Source organism: Desmodus rotundus, chromosome 6 (genome assembly GCF_022682495.2).
Source record: "Desmodus rotundus isolate HL8 chromosome 6, HLdesRot8A.1, whole genome shotgun sequence".
Taxonomy (NCBI): Eukaryota; Metazoa; Chordata; class Mammalia; order Chiroptera; family Phyllostomidae; genus Desmodus; species Desmodus rotundus.
Window position 1 is genome coordinate 46943180 of NC_071392.1, and position 15212 is coordinate 46958391.

The following is a 15212-nucleotide window of genomic DNA, read 5'->3' on the forward strand; positions in this document are numbered from 1 at the left end:
AGCCTCAAAAGCTTGAGAGACTATATGGGTTCCATGATCTGAAAAAAACACCCTGATGATAGAAAATAAGATTTAGAGGTGCTGCATCTCTTAAGAGCCCAGTCGCAGGGCTGTGGCCTTTAGCCTACACCCCCTGCCTGACAATACACTAGCATACACGCCTCGAAGAGAGGGTGCGAGCACAGTCTACACTTCACTGCCACCATTACAGTAAGGGAAAATCGGAAATAAAACTCCACATGCCAATACTGAAGTCACTTGGTGTTTTCCCACCCTGGGATCTTCTGTGGCTGAGTCCAAATCTACCAGGTGGACTCTGACTGATGTAGCTACTCTAACTGGAGACTAGCAAGCATTCTAACAAATCTGAAGCTAGAAAAAATTCTGATGACTACAAGTTGGCTACACGAAACCTGCTGCTTCTCTGCTACTCTTCTGCAGAGAAGTGAGCAACAGACGAAAATGTTCAAATGTAGATGAAGCAGCAAGTAAGAATTTAAGTGACCTTTTAAGGGAGAACAAAGTAATTCAAAGTTAAGTAATTTCGCGAGGTGGGCCCCTAAAAAAACAGAGTTTATTTATTAGAAATTGTGTATTTATTCTTACATGTTTAAATTTCAGTCACCTTCAAAGTACTCTCCATTTGATGCAAAACACCTATCAAGACGTTTTTTCCAGTGCTCAAAACAAGTTTTTGAACTTGTTGATTCTGATGCCTTTTAGTGTTTCTGTCATTTTTTTGTTTCACCTCTTCCATATCAGCAAAACAGTTACCTTTGAGGACTTTTGCTTGGGGCAAGATTGGGTGAATTTGGGGGGGCAGGGCGGGGTGGTTTAGAAATGTTGTTTTGGTCAAAAGCTGTTGAACACTCAGCTTGGTGTGGGCAAGAGCGCTGGTAAATCACCCATCATGAAATGAGTAACCACATTGAAAAGAGTCTTCAAAAAATATTCACTGAGACTGAACGGAGCCTCTCACAATAAAGCCAGCTGGTGCACTGGTACAGATGGGTTTGTGTAACACTCACCTAGCAGAGGAAGCCTGCCCTCCAGAAGATAACTCTGGTTTTCTCATATCCCCCTTGTAATTTGATTGAGATATCTACCTTCTCAAGAAAAAAGTCTATCTATTTCTATCAATCAGGCTCTTACAAAAGTTCCCAACATGTACATATTCACCTCAACTGCCTTCAATGTACAATTCTGCAGGCTCTCAAATGTCCTCGACAGGCTGAAACAAAGCTGGCTTGGCTTCCTCACCTGCAGACCCAGAAGGAGGAGGAGCTCCGGCTTTCTGCCACTCAGTGGCCTCAGCTGCCATTCTTCTCACATATGCATCATCCACACACATCAAGATGTTCTCCGGCTTTATGTCAGTATGAATGATCTTGCACTTACTGTGTAGATAATCTAACCCCTGAAGTACCTGATCACAGTAAAATCAAGAGAGGAGATGAGTTATTTATACCTCTATTACTCAACGTTTATTTGTAAAATAGGTAATACTGTCACAAGGCACCACATTTAACTGAACAGGATATTTAGTAAAAATACCCCCCACCCCCAGCTCTTCCCCACAAGCAAGCAATGCGCATCATTCTGGAGATAACTTATGTTCAGAGAAACAAATGCATCTCTCTCTGTATCTCTATATACACTTTTAAAATAACGTTATTGAGATGTTACATACCATACAATTCACCCTTTTAAGTGTACTACTCGACGGTATTTAGATGTGCAACCATCACTTCTATCACCAAAAAAAGAAACACTCTACTCACTGGTAGTCACTCTCCATCCCCTCCAAACCCCCACAGCCCTGAGCAACCACTAATGTACTTTCTCTCTTATTCCGAACATTTTATATAAATGAAATGATATAAGGTGGTGTTTTGTAACTGGTACAATATTTTCAAGGTTCATCCGTGTGTAGGATGTATCCATACTTCATCATTTCTTTTAATTGCCAAGTAATGTTCCATTGGATATACCAACTTGTGTCTAGCCATTCCCTAGAATGGACATTTGGGGTTTTCCACTTTTGGACTATTATACATAGTATTGCCATGAACATTCGCATACAAGTTTCTGTGTGGATATATGCTTTTATTTTTCTTGGGCATATACCTAGAAGTGCAATTGTCGGGTCACAGGGCAACTCTCCATTTAGCCCTTTGATGAACTGCCCAATTGTTTTATGCAGTGGTTATACCACTTTACATTCCCAGTAGCCATGTATGAGGGTCCTGATGTCTTCATCACGGCCAACAGTTGTTCTTTTTTTTTAGTTCAGTGACTGTAGTGAGTAAGAAGGGTGTACCTCATTAATCTGCATTTCCATGATAGCTAATGATGTGCATACATTTTTAAAATTGCAGGAAAGGAAGTCAAAGTTTTCCTGGACTTACATATCCATTCAGGATGAACTTTTTCAATTCTTTCCATAAACCATTATTTTGAAAATACAGATCCCAATAAAAAAATAAAGAAAATAAAAACACAGATCATGTTCCTATGAATTAGAAATTGTACATGCTCAATAAATATTAACATTTAATAAATATCATTCAAACACTTTAAGTCATATGGGGTCTTGTCCACAATAGACAAGAAAAGTGGGGGAAAGAGAAGCAGAAGATCAGATAACACAGCACTTAGAAAGTGAGGGTACAGAGGTTTCAAAAGGAAAATGGAAAAAGAAAGACCTGTTTCTCAAACAGGATGAAAATCCTTCATCTGATCTTTTTCCCTCCTTGTCTAGCCCCACACTGTACTATCTGTTTGATACATAGCAATAAACAAAGTTCCCTCTATTCGTGGGGCTGATAGTCGGTGTGTTATCATAGAGCTTACCGTTTCATGCCAGGGGGAAAAAAGGGATTGGCCAAAAAGAAACCGATCTGAATCATGGGCACAGCAAACACAATATATATGAGGGTGAGTTCTGAATAGGCAGTACCAGTAAATGTCAACCCTTTTCTTCAAATATCTTTTCACCACTATCCCATCCTTCAAGTAGCCTTTATCTTTCCATTTTAGGACTTTCACAGTCCTGAAGTTGTTTTACCATGTGGGAGGCTGCACAGGTAAGAGTTCATGTGATTCACTATCCAAATGTGTTCATGGGCATTCTTTATGACAGAGAGGCACTCCAGAGGAACAAAGTGTTCTCAGCAAGAATTTAAGATTCCAGATTTTAAAAATACTGCCATTGCATTCAACTGGGTAAACTTTCCTTAGTAAGCATAGTTTTTAACATCTGACTATAAAAACAAGCAAAAGATTTCACCACTGGAACAAATTAAATAAGTTAAGATAATGCAAATCATTAAAGGAAAGAAAACCATTAAGAGACGTAGCATTAAAACACAACCTTGGGAGTCACACTGTTCCAAAACTGCTGCTCAATCATTCATTCACTGCGCAAGTCACTGTTAAGCTCATTCATTTATTGGGCAAGGTATTTAAGCTATCGGACCTTCCATTTTCATGTCTATAAAATGGAGGGAATATATCTATTAGAAATAATCTGTGGAAAACACAAAAAGAAGGTGTATCTTACAGGAAGCTCAAAATAAGTGGCACAACTAAAGTAAGTATTGATATTGCCTAAATAACTATAACTCTGCTAAGTCACTTATTAAACTTCTCCAGTCTCATCTGCCCCATCTCTCATATGAATGGGTTCTGCTTGATAACTTCCATGGCAGTAAAATTCCATAATCTGATTCCATAATTTCTTTTAATTCTATCTATTATGCTGTTTTTAAAAATCTTTAGCTATAAGAAGAAAGCTTTTATTTTTAAAAATGTCATTTCTGTTATCAGCCAGTAAAGTTTAAAGCAGTAAAGCAGCCCAGAATCCCGAATCCAGCAATGAGCAATCTTACAACCACTTATACAGAGTTACTATGATGATGCAAAAAAAATAAATAAAAATCAATGAATCAAGCTTCATGCTCAAGCATAGATTTCCTCTTGCAAATTATGAAAAATAGTTAAAAGGAGCCTTACTTTATTTGTCAAATCATAGTGTTTCTCTGTTGCCTAAAACATGCATACTTGGCTTCGGCAGCAGGAGGCAGCAGAGGCTGCACAGATCCTTTGGCTGCCATGAAAGCTGAGACCAATCTAAACACAGACCGGCCAGTAACAGAGCTACATCCGCTCAGAGAGCTAACACCCTCCTGGGGCGCGGGCCAGTGCTTTCCACGGGAGTCAGACCTGCAGGGCCGCAGCCAGGCAGAAGTGAATGCAGAGCCTCAGGCTGGGAGCAAGAGAGGCCCAGTCCTTGGTCAGGAACTAACTAGCCATGGCTCAGAGCAAATTCCTTCTTTCAAGTTCAGCGGTAAAATAAGCGATTTGGTCAAGATAGGCTCTAAGGTTTTGTTCTGTACACTGAAGAACCATGTCAGAGATCATCTATGGCTGGTGTTAGCAACACAGGTCTACTCTTTTCCACCACAGTTTGCTGGAAACAGGTCTTCTGTCCTTGCAGATAGAAAAGGAGGAGTAAGCTGAAAGTAATATGGAGACTTCTCTCTTTATGTGTCTCCCTGGTCCTGCACATGCCCTGCCCACAGCGATGCTTCCTCCAAATCCTAAACTGCAAACAGAAATATAACGAGAGCAATTTTCCAAATTATTTTATGACTCCAGTCACAACTTGGGGACTCTCTTCCTCCCCCCTAACAAAGGACACAGTGAGGAGATTTGGCCCTCCTCTCATTCTGTGTGGTAAGGCCTTGCTGATGCAGCTCAGAGGGAACCCCACCAGCAACCAGATGAACCGGCTGGGCAAAGGAAGCTGGCTCTGAGCAAGAGCACTTCATGGGATACTAATTGCTGGTGGATGTGGAGGTGACACCAAAGGGACTCTCTGCAGCCCAGAAACTTTCTTACTAGAAAAGCTAAAGCTCCCACTAGATTTCTCTTCCTCGTAAGACAGATCTGAGACAAACCATACACACTGGTTTTGACAAACATAATGTTAAACTGAATGGAGGAGTATGGGAAATAGCTGCTACAATAAGAGAGGACAAGAACTAGCTACTCAGACCCAAGTTTCAGTGGACACTGTCTTTGATCACCTTGTCCTAAAATAGCCCTCCGTACCCTGCTCTTTCTGACTAGTGAAAATTAATGAGAAAAGCCAGCAGCTCTACTTCTGAATATAGACAGGAAAGAACACAAATCCACTGTGCCCAGCATTTAGGCTGCACAGAGTAATGAGTTGGGAAAGAGGCTTAACTCCATTGAAAGGGAGTGACTTCACCATATTTGTGACTTGAGAACCCAACATTTTCAGGATTTCTAGTATAGAATTATATATACTACCACACCAAACAATTCCAAGAATATAAATGTTTATCAATTTAAACTTAATCTTCTCAGCTAAAATTCAACAACACTGGTTTGACCATAATGAATTCACTGACAACTAAGACCAGTGGAATAATTAAAATGGTAAATAAATACTAAGTTTAGGTAAAATCCTTCAGTGACAACAAGGAAGTCAGCCTGCTGGGCAGAGCCACAGCTCTTGGTGTGCCTGCAGGGTCCACTGCCCCACAGGAGGGAGGTTTGGAAAAGCACTGTGTTTTAAAAGTCCCACTAGCTTTTGTATTGCAGCACATATTACAAATTATAAATTACCTCTTAAATAAAACTGAATGGCTGTACTTTTAAACAATCTAATTGCCAGCCCTACTATTAAAGCAAAAACAAACAAAACCCACTTACCACAGAGACATGAAATGCTCACTTTTCACAAATGCATGCTATGACTGAAAATGCTCCCAAACCCATCTATGTAGACTTTGCACTCACGGAAGAGAGCACGGAAGCAGAAGTTGCACCACGAGGAGTCCAAACTTGGCCCTGGCACACGCAGGGACCGTGGGACCTGGGAGGCCTTCATCCTGCCTGTGCAAGGCCTTCTGTGTGGTGCAGACAGCACCACCTTGGCCTCGTCAGGCTGTGCTGAGGACTAGCCAGCATAACACAAACAAAAAGCACTTACAACAGCGAGTGCCTAAAAGAGCATAACAAATGTCAGTGACTATCATAACAGAAAATAAGAATAATTTAAAAATCCAGGTGACTTTGCAACAACACTGGGAAAACGAGCAGTTAGAAAGTCACCAAAATCAGGGCCTTGCCCTTATCAGCCTTCACTGAGTGGCAAGCAGTCACTTCTTCACAGGGTTTCTGATTTAAACCATGAAGTTTTAAAATGTAAGATGTCAGCCACTGTTTCAATTACATAAGAACGTCAAAACTGCACTTAAAGAACAGCAAAGGTGTTTAAAGAAAACTGAACCACAAATAACAAGTACTGCCAACAAAAGCACTGCTTTTCCTCTTTCAGCTTCAGAAATAAAAGCTAGATATAAAATAGACCTCAATAAAGATGACTTCAAAAGAAAAACAGAAATGAAAGCTGTGGGGCAAATAGACAACCACAGAACTCCACTCTGAGGCCAGGGAAGCAGCAGGAGCCTGTGGGAAGGGGGCAGGTGGGGCGAGGCACCACGCTGCCACCACGGCCCACAGCACCGTCACCACACGCAACCAGGACGGCGATTCTCTGACTGGGCACACCACGTCACCACAGCTAAGTGAGGACAGCTGAGAATGGATCAAAGGATTGATAATAGTGTATAGGGGACCCTGGAAATGTAATTGATTTGTCATTACTTTTAGAAAATAAGCAAGTGGTAACATTTACGTACAAGCCTGTCAAGTCGCAGGTCAACCATTCTGTAAAGTCCAAGTAAGAGGAACACACGCTTCATCCTTCATTTAAGAAGGCGACGGAGATGTGAAAACTACGACTCACGACCTGTAACTCCGAGGTGCTCCCGATGCAGCTGGGGAGACATGATGGCTACTTGCCCTGGTCACAGTGCTGGGTGCTTCACCACACACTAGTCCCCCAGAATTAATCTCCACAATAAAGCCATAAATTATGTATTATCATTATGATTATACAAATGAGGAAGCAGACTCCCAGAGGCAAAGTAGAAACAGTTAAGTGCCAAAGTTAGAATATGAAATTAAATCTATTGCTAAGGCACGTCCAGGGGTTCTCAATGAGAGAAGGTCTTGCCTTCCTGAGGACATCTGATAAAGTTCAGACTCACTTTTAACTGTCACAACTGAGGTGGTGGCAGCTGATACAGTCATCTAGTGGAGAGAGGCCAGAGGTGCTGTTGAATACCCTACAATCATAGAACAGGTCCCTACAAAAAAAGAACTATCCCGTCCAAAATGTCATCACAGTGCCAGGGTTGAAACACTTTGGCCTGTAAGACCCTGCAATTATTAGGAAAGAACCAAATGCAGGCCACAGGCATCCTGAAAAGGGAAAAACACCACTCTTAACTGGGGAGTATGAGAAGCCTTCATCACAGAAGTAGTATTTTGGTTGACTCTTTAGCTAAAACATGGGTAGAAAAGAAAGCACAGTATCTTCAGCAGCCTAGGACAAAAGAAATTATCAAAGATGTGGAGCTAAAAACAGCAAGGTGAGTACTCTCTCTATAATCCTACCAAAGAAAACTAGCAAAAATCTATGATTAAAAATTCTGGTAAATTGGCATGTATTTATGAATGCTTGAGACACCTTTGCATATTCATAAGAAATGAGTTATTTGGTTGACTCCAGGAGGGAAACTGGATACCTGAAGGGCATATATTTTAGAACAGCTATGTGTATTACTTATTTAAAAAATTAATTAATGGACAAAAATTTACCTGCCAGGATGTAAGAAATGAATTAGGGTTTGTAAGGAAAAATATGAGCTGACACCAGATGGCAGAAGAAGGAAGAACAGTTTTCACTCTTATTGGACGTAGGCCAAGTATGATTCAAACAAATTATATGCTACTTGGCAAAAAGCATGAACTTTAAAGCCATACTAGCTGGGTTTGAATTCCTGCTAGACCACTTAATACTCTTTAAGTTACTTCCTGACTAGGGGCAAGTAATTTAACCCCTCTATGCCTCAGTTCCACTTATATAAAATCAGGGAAGTAAAAATACCTATTTCACAGTCACTGTGAAAATCCAATGAATTAAAATTTGCAAAGTAGTTAGAACTATGGCACACAGTAAGCACTGAATAAATATTCACAATTATTAATAGGGGGATCACTTTACACCTTAATAATCTAGTAAGGACATTACATTTATTATTCTCATTTATTTATGATGAGATTGTGGCCTAAGGAGGTTAAGCTGGCCAAAGTCCTTTAAAGTGATAAGGGACTTTATCACTCCATATATTGCTATATGAAAGTCAAGAAGGTTAAGCTTTAAACAGGCAATGGGAAAGCACTAGAGGTTTATATATGAGGAATATGAATTATTAAAGTGCAATTTTACTTGGAAAGGTAGCTGCCAATGGATAAGAGACTAAACTGGAACAGGCAAGTAGAAGATGGGCCAAACCCCAGGAGAGCACAGAGAAGTCTATGAGCCCAGGATGGTGGCAATACAGGGAACATCAGCGTAAAAGACGCGGCACGGGAGGGATCAGAGGCCAGGTGACTGGAAGAGCACAGCAGGTGACAGAGCCATAGGGAAGACTGGCACGAGGTCAGCTACACCTGACTGTGAAGGCAAAGGAGGCACATGGAAAGACTATTAGAAAGGTGGCCCTACCATGTCTTGTTCCAGGAAGGGACGTAACTGTGAAGGTCTAGTAATAAAGGATCTTCCCAGAACTACCCAGGCATCAGAAATACAAACCCCAAAGGCTGAAATCAGAGGGAACGAAGGGAAACTCAGGTGCATAGATAATTAACTGGGAAATGTAATAACTTACCACTTTGAAAGCTAATAGTTTAGGGAAAAATATCCAGATTCCATGATAATATTTTTCTTAAATAAAATGAAAGATGGGTTTCACCCTAAAACAAAACTTCTACTCACAAAGCATGAAAGAACTAGTGTAGACGATATAAAATCAAAATTTCATCTTGTAATTTTTCTAGAACAGTAAAGCACAAGAGCCTTTAGTGTCCAAACCAGTGTACATGAATCACAGGAGGATAATACATTCATTAAATCACTTCTTCAATCAGCAAGTATGCATTAAAGTTCCATCAGATTCCAAGATTTCACTTTTAGGTTTACAACTATTTTATTGGGTTGGCCAAAAAGTCTGTATGGTTTTTTCCAAAAAGTAAAAGACACATTTTCCATTTTCACCAATAATTTTATTGATTTGGATATTTTGAATATGTTTGCTATCTCCTGTGTGGTATTAACATTGATTGTTCTCAATTAATGTCTATATATGATCGCTATCACCTTCAATTGCTCTATGCAACTGTGGAGCATGATCCAGCGAGAAATCTCCAGCACAAAACTTGGCAAACCACTTTTGACATGTTCGATCAGTTACACACATTCTCCATACACTGCACAAATCTTGTTTTTGCATTTCTATTGCATTTTTACCTTTCTTGAAATAAAGCACAATATGCCAAAAATGTTGCGTATTTTCTTCCATCTTCAATATTAAAATGGCTACACAAAAATTCACCAATTTTGATGTTCTTTTTATTTTTTAAAGACCTTATTTATTTATTCTTAGAAAGAGGGGAACGGACGGAGAAAAAGAGGGAGAGAAACATCAATGTGTGGCTGCTTCTCACACGACCCCCCGCTGGGGACCTGGCCTGCAACCCAGGCATGTGCCCTGACTGGGAATCGAACCGGCAACCTTTCAGTTTGCAGGGCGGCACTCAATCCACTGAGCCACACCAGCCAGGGCATTATAAGTTCTTTTTTAAAATGCACACTGATATGACAGCTGTCACAATACAATCTAAAAAAATTGTTTTGAATGAAGTTAAAGACAACTAAGGGCTACTAGAGTATCTTTTGGGGGAAAAAAACAAATAAATTTTTTTGGCCAACCCAACACTAGCTAAGAAAGGCTAGATTTTGGTTTCCCATTCTGGAATACAAGATATACATCAATGATTCATCCGCTAATTCACTCTCTTGCACAGCCGAGCCCGAGCTGTGGTGACTTAGTCACCTCGGGCAACAGTAAACATCTTTGAAAGTATAGGGGTTCAAGGGAATAATATCAGTAGAACCTTTATAAAATATATGCATGATGGTATTTCTAAAATTATTTACTTTCTATTACAATATGTAAATCTTTTTATATTTTTAGGGTTTAATCAAAGATAATCTTAGGGTTTTCAAGGTGATATTTTCAAAGTTGCTACTAATACAAATACTGAAGTGGCATTTGAGGATCAAGTAACTCCAAGCAACACATCAATTTTCCCCCAACCACGTATCTTCTAAAGGAAAAGTATTGTTTTTCTACATGAGATATACCACATGAGATATCAGCCATGTTAAAATAATGAATTAAATGCTACTATCCAAAATCTAAAAGGGAACAGATATATAATTAAAGAAAAGCTACCCAGTAGTCTACAGTAGGCATGTACACACTGAACAGAATGCTACGCATTAGCACCTCACTGAATCAGCCAATGTAGAAAGTCCCTCTTTCTCCAACCCCTCTCCTCAAGTAACATCTATAATATTGGAAGACAAGCTGCCAATTTACAGTATAAAAGGATAAAATAAAGATAAATACGCAGGCTGAATAAACACAGTTACCCTCATACAATTTCAAAAGAAAGATCTAGGATGCTTTCATTCAACAAATTTTATCAAATTTTTTATTAAATGGTTTTAAAACCTACTTATACATATGTATGGAAATACTACATACAATTGTTAAGAAGGTTCTTTTTTAGGCCCCTTTCTTCAAGATTTACAATTGTGAATCATTCCTGATTCTTTTCCTATTTAAGAATTCTCGACAAAGGCCTCTATTTCAGGTCTGGAACCCTCAGGCAAATCTAGTCTGAGATGCAGACCTAGGGGAAAAGAACCAGCTCCAAACCACTTAGTTCTCTTCTCGAGCAAACCGAAGAACCTCCTTGATCTATACATTACTCTGAAGGGGTATATCCATAGTAATTAATTATTGTATCAGAACAGGAAACCCAGGATAAGACATTACCTGCAACATTCCTCATTTAGGCTGTAAGGGCAATGAGTGGAACACAGTGATATAGTCTACACAGAAAGATGAGTCTGATAAATTCTAAGTAGAAGGAGACCTTCCATATATGTGTACTTTCATTTTACAAATATTTGCTAGAGCATCACTGCTGAACCGGACTCCAGCTGAACATTTCCTTTTGTCAAAGCAACTGAACAAAACAGAAATCCAATATAATACTCCCTATGTAACAAATGTTCCTTATTATCTGTCATTTACTGTCTTCCAATATCTAGAAAGAGCAAATAAACACACATTTTTTATTTCTTTTGAATTATTTTCTAAGGAATGAAGTGGGACATTTTATAATATGATATTGGATAAAACAAAATTTCACTATACCGTATCACTACCTTAAAAAGATCAATATGCCCAAAGAAATATGTGCCTGATATTTACTTATTCCTCCCTTTACAAAATAGAATGCCATATCATTAAATATAAAACTGATTTAATGAGTTCAAAATGTCAGGTACTATAATATATGTATGTGTTTTAAAAACAAAAATTATATATATTAAAGTACACATGTAGTTGTTTGTTTTGTGTGTTTTAAAAAAAACAAAACAGAAATTCGTGTTGAAAAGTGTAGCCAGTTAGGTTCTGGGGGTAGGGCTGCCCTGGTGAACCTCACCTGTCGGATGATGCTCTTCACACAACGTACTGGAAGGCCTTGATAGTTGGACTTGATGATCCACTTGAGGAGATGGTGGCCAAGCACTTCGAAGACCATGCAGACATCTGAGACCTGGTTAAGGATCACTTGTAGATACATTTCCTGGAGTGATACAATTAGTAAAAGCAGCATCACTGTGGCAACATCAATCCTTTCAGTAATACCAAAAGTGGTAATTTACTATTTCCCATCTAAATAAAACAATCTAACATTTACTCAGTGCATATTATGTGCCATATATGAGTTAATGTGTACTTTTAACAACCTTAGAAAATAATATACTTATCTCCACACAGAAACAAGAAGAGCAAACCTCAACTGAAAGAACTGTCCTGTGCTACATACATTCGGAAGGTGGCAGCACCGTGAATCAACCCCACACTTCCCTGTGCTCTCCCGCATCTTAACACACTCCTCCAGGATAATCAGCCTTAGTGGTAATGAGCAAGACTAGAACCTCACAGTAATTAATGACAAATAAAATAAAGAACTCCCATCTTAAATGTCCTTCCTGCCTACATAAATTTCTACTGTGTAGATCACACAAAACAGTTTATAAAATAGAAATTTACCAAACACAGTGAAGACATTTAATCTTTACCTTCAATAGTATCTTTCATTGTGTAACGAGATCAATTTTAATACTATAGACAGTTTTTAAAAATGTATAATGACCGGCCCTGGCTGGTGTAGCTCAGTGGATTGAGCGCAGGCCTGCGAACCAAAGCATCGCTGGTTTGATTCCCAGTCAGGGCACATGCCTGGGTTGCAGGCCACATCCCCAGTGTGGGGTGTGCTAGAGGCAACCATACATTGATGTTTCACTCCCTCTTTCTCCCTCCCTTCCCCACCTCTCTAAATATAAATCAATAAAATCTTAATATAAAAAAAATGTATAATGACAATTTAAGACATGGTATTAAGGCCAACCTGTAATAATGAAATCTCAGGATTCTGGGGATTTTTTAAAACCAGAAATTCTGTCAACCACTGACACTCCAAGACTATGGCTCACAATACAAATATGTTTGTGTCATCAACACAGGAATATTTAAAATGGCTCTGAACCACCTGAGAATATTTTACTCATCCTTGGAAGCCTGTATGATAGATCATTAAAGAAGGTCAGTTGATTTACTGTTTTATAATACCTACATCTACATCGTCAGAATAACTACTGCGTTAAATGTTTTTGAGAAAAATACTTCTACAATGGTGGAGAACACGTGAACTGCAGTTCTATGAGCAGACAATCTGACACCAGAAGTGTCTCAGTATTTCCCAGGCATGTTCCAAACAACGGCAAACTAAAGACTGCACTTAGTAACAGACACAGAGCCGAAGCCCAGAGTTTCTGTGTTATGACCCACCTACATCATCTCAGTCTACTGACAAATCTAAAACTATGATGGTTTCTTATATGACAGAATGAGCAGTCACTAGAATGTATGTATTTTTAAAAACTCCATTTACTTACACATCAGGTAGATCTCCAAAGAAATCATCTCCCCTGTCAGCGGTCCCAGAAACTGCCTGGCACATCTGATGCAAGAGGAAGGGCTGCCCTGCCTGCCCATAAACTGGCAGGCCCAGCTGTAAAGCGGGGGCAGAGAAGGATGAGCTCTACCTTTCCATCCACCACAAGGGAGAAAATGCACCCAGCAGTTGCGGAAATGATACTGACACAAACGGCAAGGTGCCATTAGCAGTCACTGGTACCTGCTAGTAGCACCTGAGTCCAATCTGTAGAAGAAATACAGGCATACCTCGTGTTATTGTATTTCACAGGTGTTGCATTTTTGTTGTTGTTTTGGTTTTCTGGGTTTTTTTTACAAATGGAAGGCAAGACTTTTCCTCTACCAACGAAAAGATCACGACTCACTCTATCGTGATGGTCTGGAAGTGAACTGGCAATATCTCTGAGGTATGCTTGTACAAAAACCTCAAATATGTAGGATATGAGGGGAGTGCTTCCCTAAGAAATGAAGACTTAGCAGATGAAGAAACAGCATGTCATTCTGTGGTTTAAGTTGAGATTCGGCTTTGTCCTCAGGCTTCTGGAGCTTGAGCAGGACAAACACCAAAATGTTGGATCTGTTCCAAACATGATATAAAGATCAGGAAGAAGACCATGGCTCCTGACATATCCCTGGCACTCATCAGCCACAGGGCTCAATAGTCCTGAACCTTGAGAGACGAAGGTACAGTAGCCCTCCCTTATCTGAGGTAAATTCCAAGACACCTAGTGGATGCCCGAAACCACGTGCAGTACCAAATCCCATATGTGCTATGACTTTTCCTATACATACATACATACCTATGATATTTAACACACAAACTAGGCACAATAGGAGATTTACAATAACTAATGATAAAATACAACAATTATAATAATATACTGTAATAACTGTTACGTGAATCTGGTCTCTCTCAAAATATCTTAATGTGCTGTACTCAATCTTCTACTTGTGATGACAGATATATTGAAATACAATGCCTATGTGACGAGATGAACTGAGGTAAACAGCACGGGTTAGGCAATTACAGAACGCAAGCACTGTGACACCACAGTCAATCTGATAAGCAAGACAGCCAGCAACTAAGGGGCGAGTAGCATATACAGCACGGATGTGATAGACAAAGGGATGATTCAAGTTCCAGGCTACATCAAGAAAGTGGGAGATTTCACCATGCTACTCGGAATGGTGCACAACTGATCCATTACTTCAGGAATTTTCCAGTTAACATTTTCAGATTGCAGGTAACTAAAACCGCAGAAAGAAAACTGCAGATATGGGGGGACTGCTCTATCACCTGCCTCAGGCAAACAAAAGGCTATCTTAGAGGATCCAACAGGAAAATACAGACAGAGCACTCCCAATATGACCTGGAGAAAGGGTAGTATCTCCTCTTTCCATTTGTGCTATCAGCTCAGACCTATTGGTCCCGGATTACTCCACTGTCACTGACCAGAGGCTGCCCTTTATCAATGCCCCAGGCAGAGGGAGGGTGAAGAGAACACAACAGTTCCTTTCCACAACCCCCAATCACCACTTCCTGAGCCACCCCCCAAACTTACAAGAATGCAAACTTACCAGTAACCCAATCAAAACTGATATTCTCAAAAAAAAAAAAAAGAAAAGAAAGAAAAGGGAAGTCATAAGATGCCATTGGCTCTACCTTCTTGATGGACACATTTCTAACAGGACCTAGAGTTGGAACAAAGTCCTCTCTATTTAAGAGCAAAAAGAACTAACCTTACAGCTAAGAACTTCATCTTTCAAGAATCATTCATTTCCAGCAAGATAATTTATTTTTGAGAAAATCAGATAAGCTAGTCTAATGAAAAAGTTAAAAAAGTAAATTGAACAATTTAAACAATTAAAGCAAGATGATGTGGACTTACCAGGAAGAGATGATACTCAGGA

General features: G+C 39.6%; 1 protein-coding gene across 14 annotated transcripts in view; it reads right to left on the reverse strand.

Annotated features, from left to right (window-relative positions):
* Positions 1 to 15212, reverse strand: part of SRPK2 (SRSF protein kinase 2) — a 231135-nt gene that overhangs the window by 24566 nt on the left and 191357 nt on the right. For all 14 annotated transcript variants that reach the window (XM_053926870.2, XM_053926866.2, XM_053926867.1 and 11 more), the window contains 2 exons: positions 11743 to 11849; positions 1261 to 1426 (listed from right to left, as the gene is read on the reverse strand). In XM_053926870.2, coding sequence (XP_053782845.1) covers positions 1261 to 1426; positions 11743 to 11849 — 273 coding nt within the window. The remainder of the gene's footprint in view (positions 1 to 1260; positions 1427 to 11742; positions 11850 to 15212) is intronic.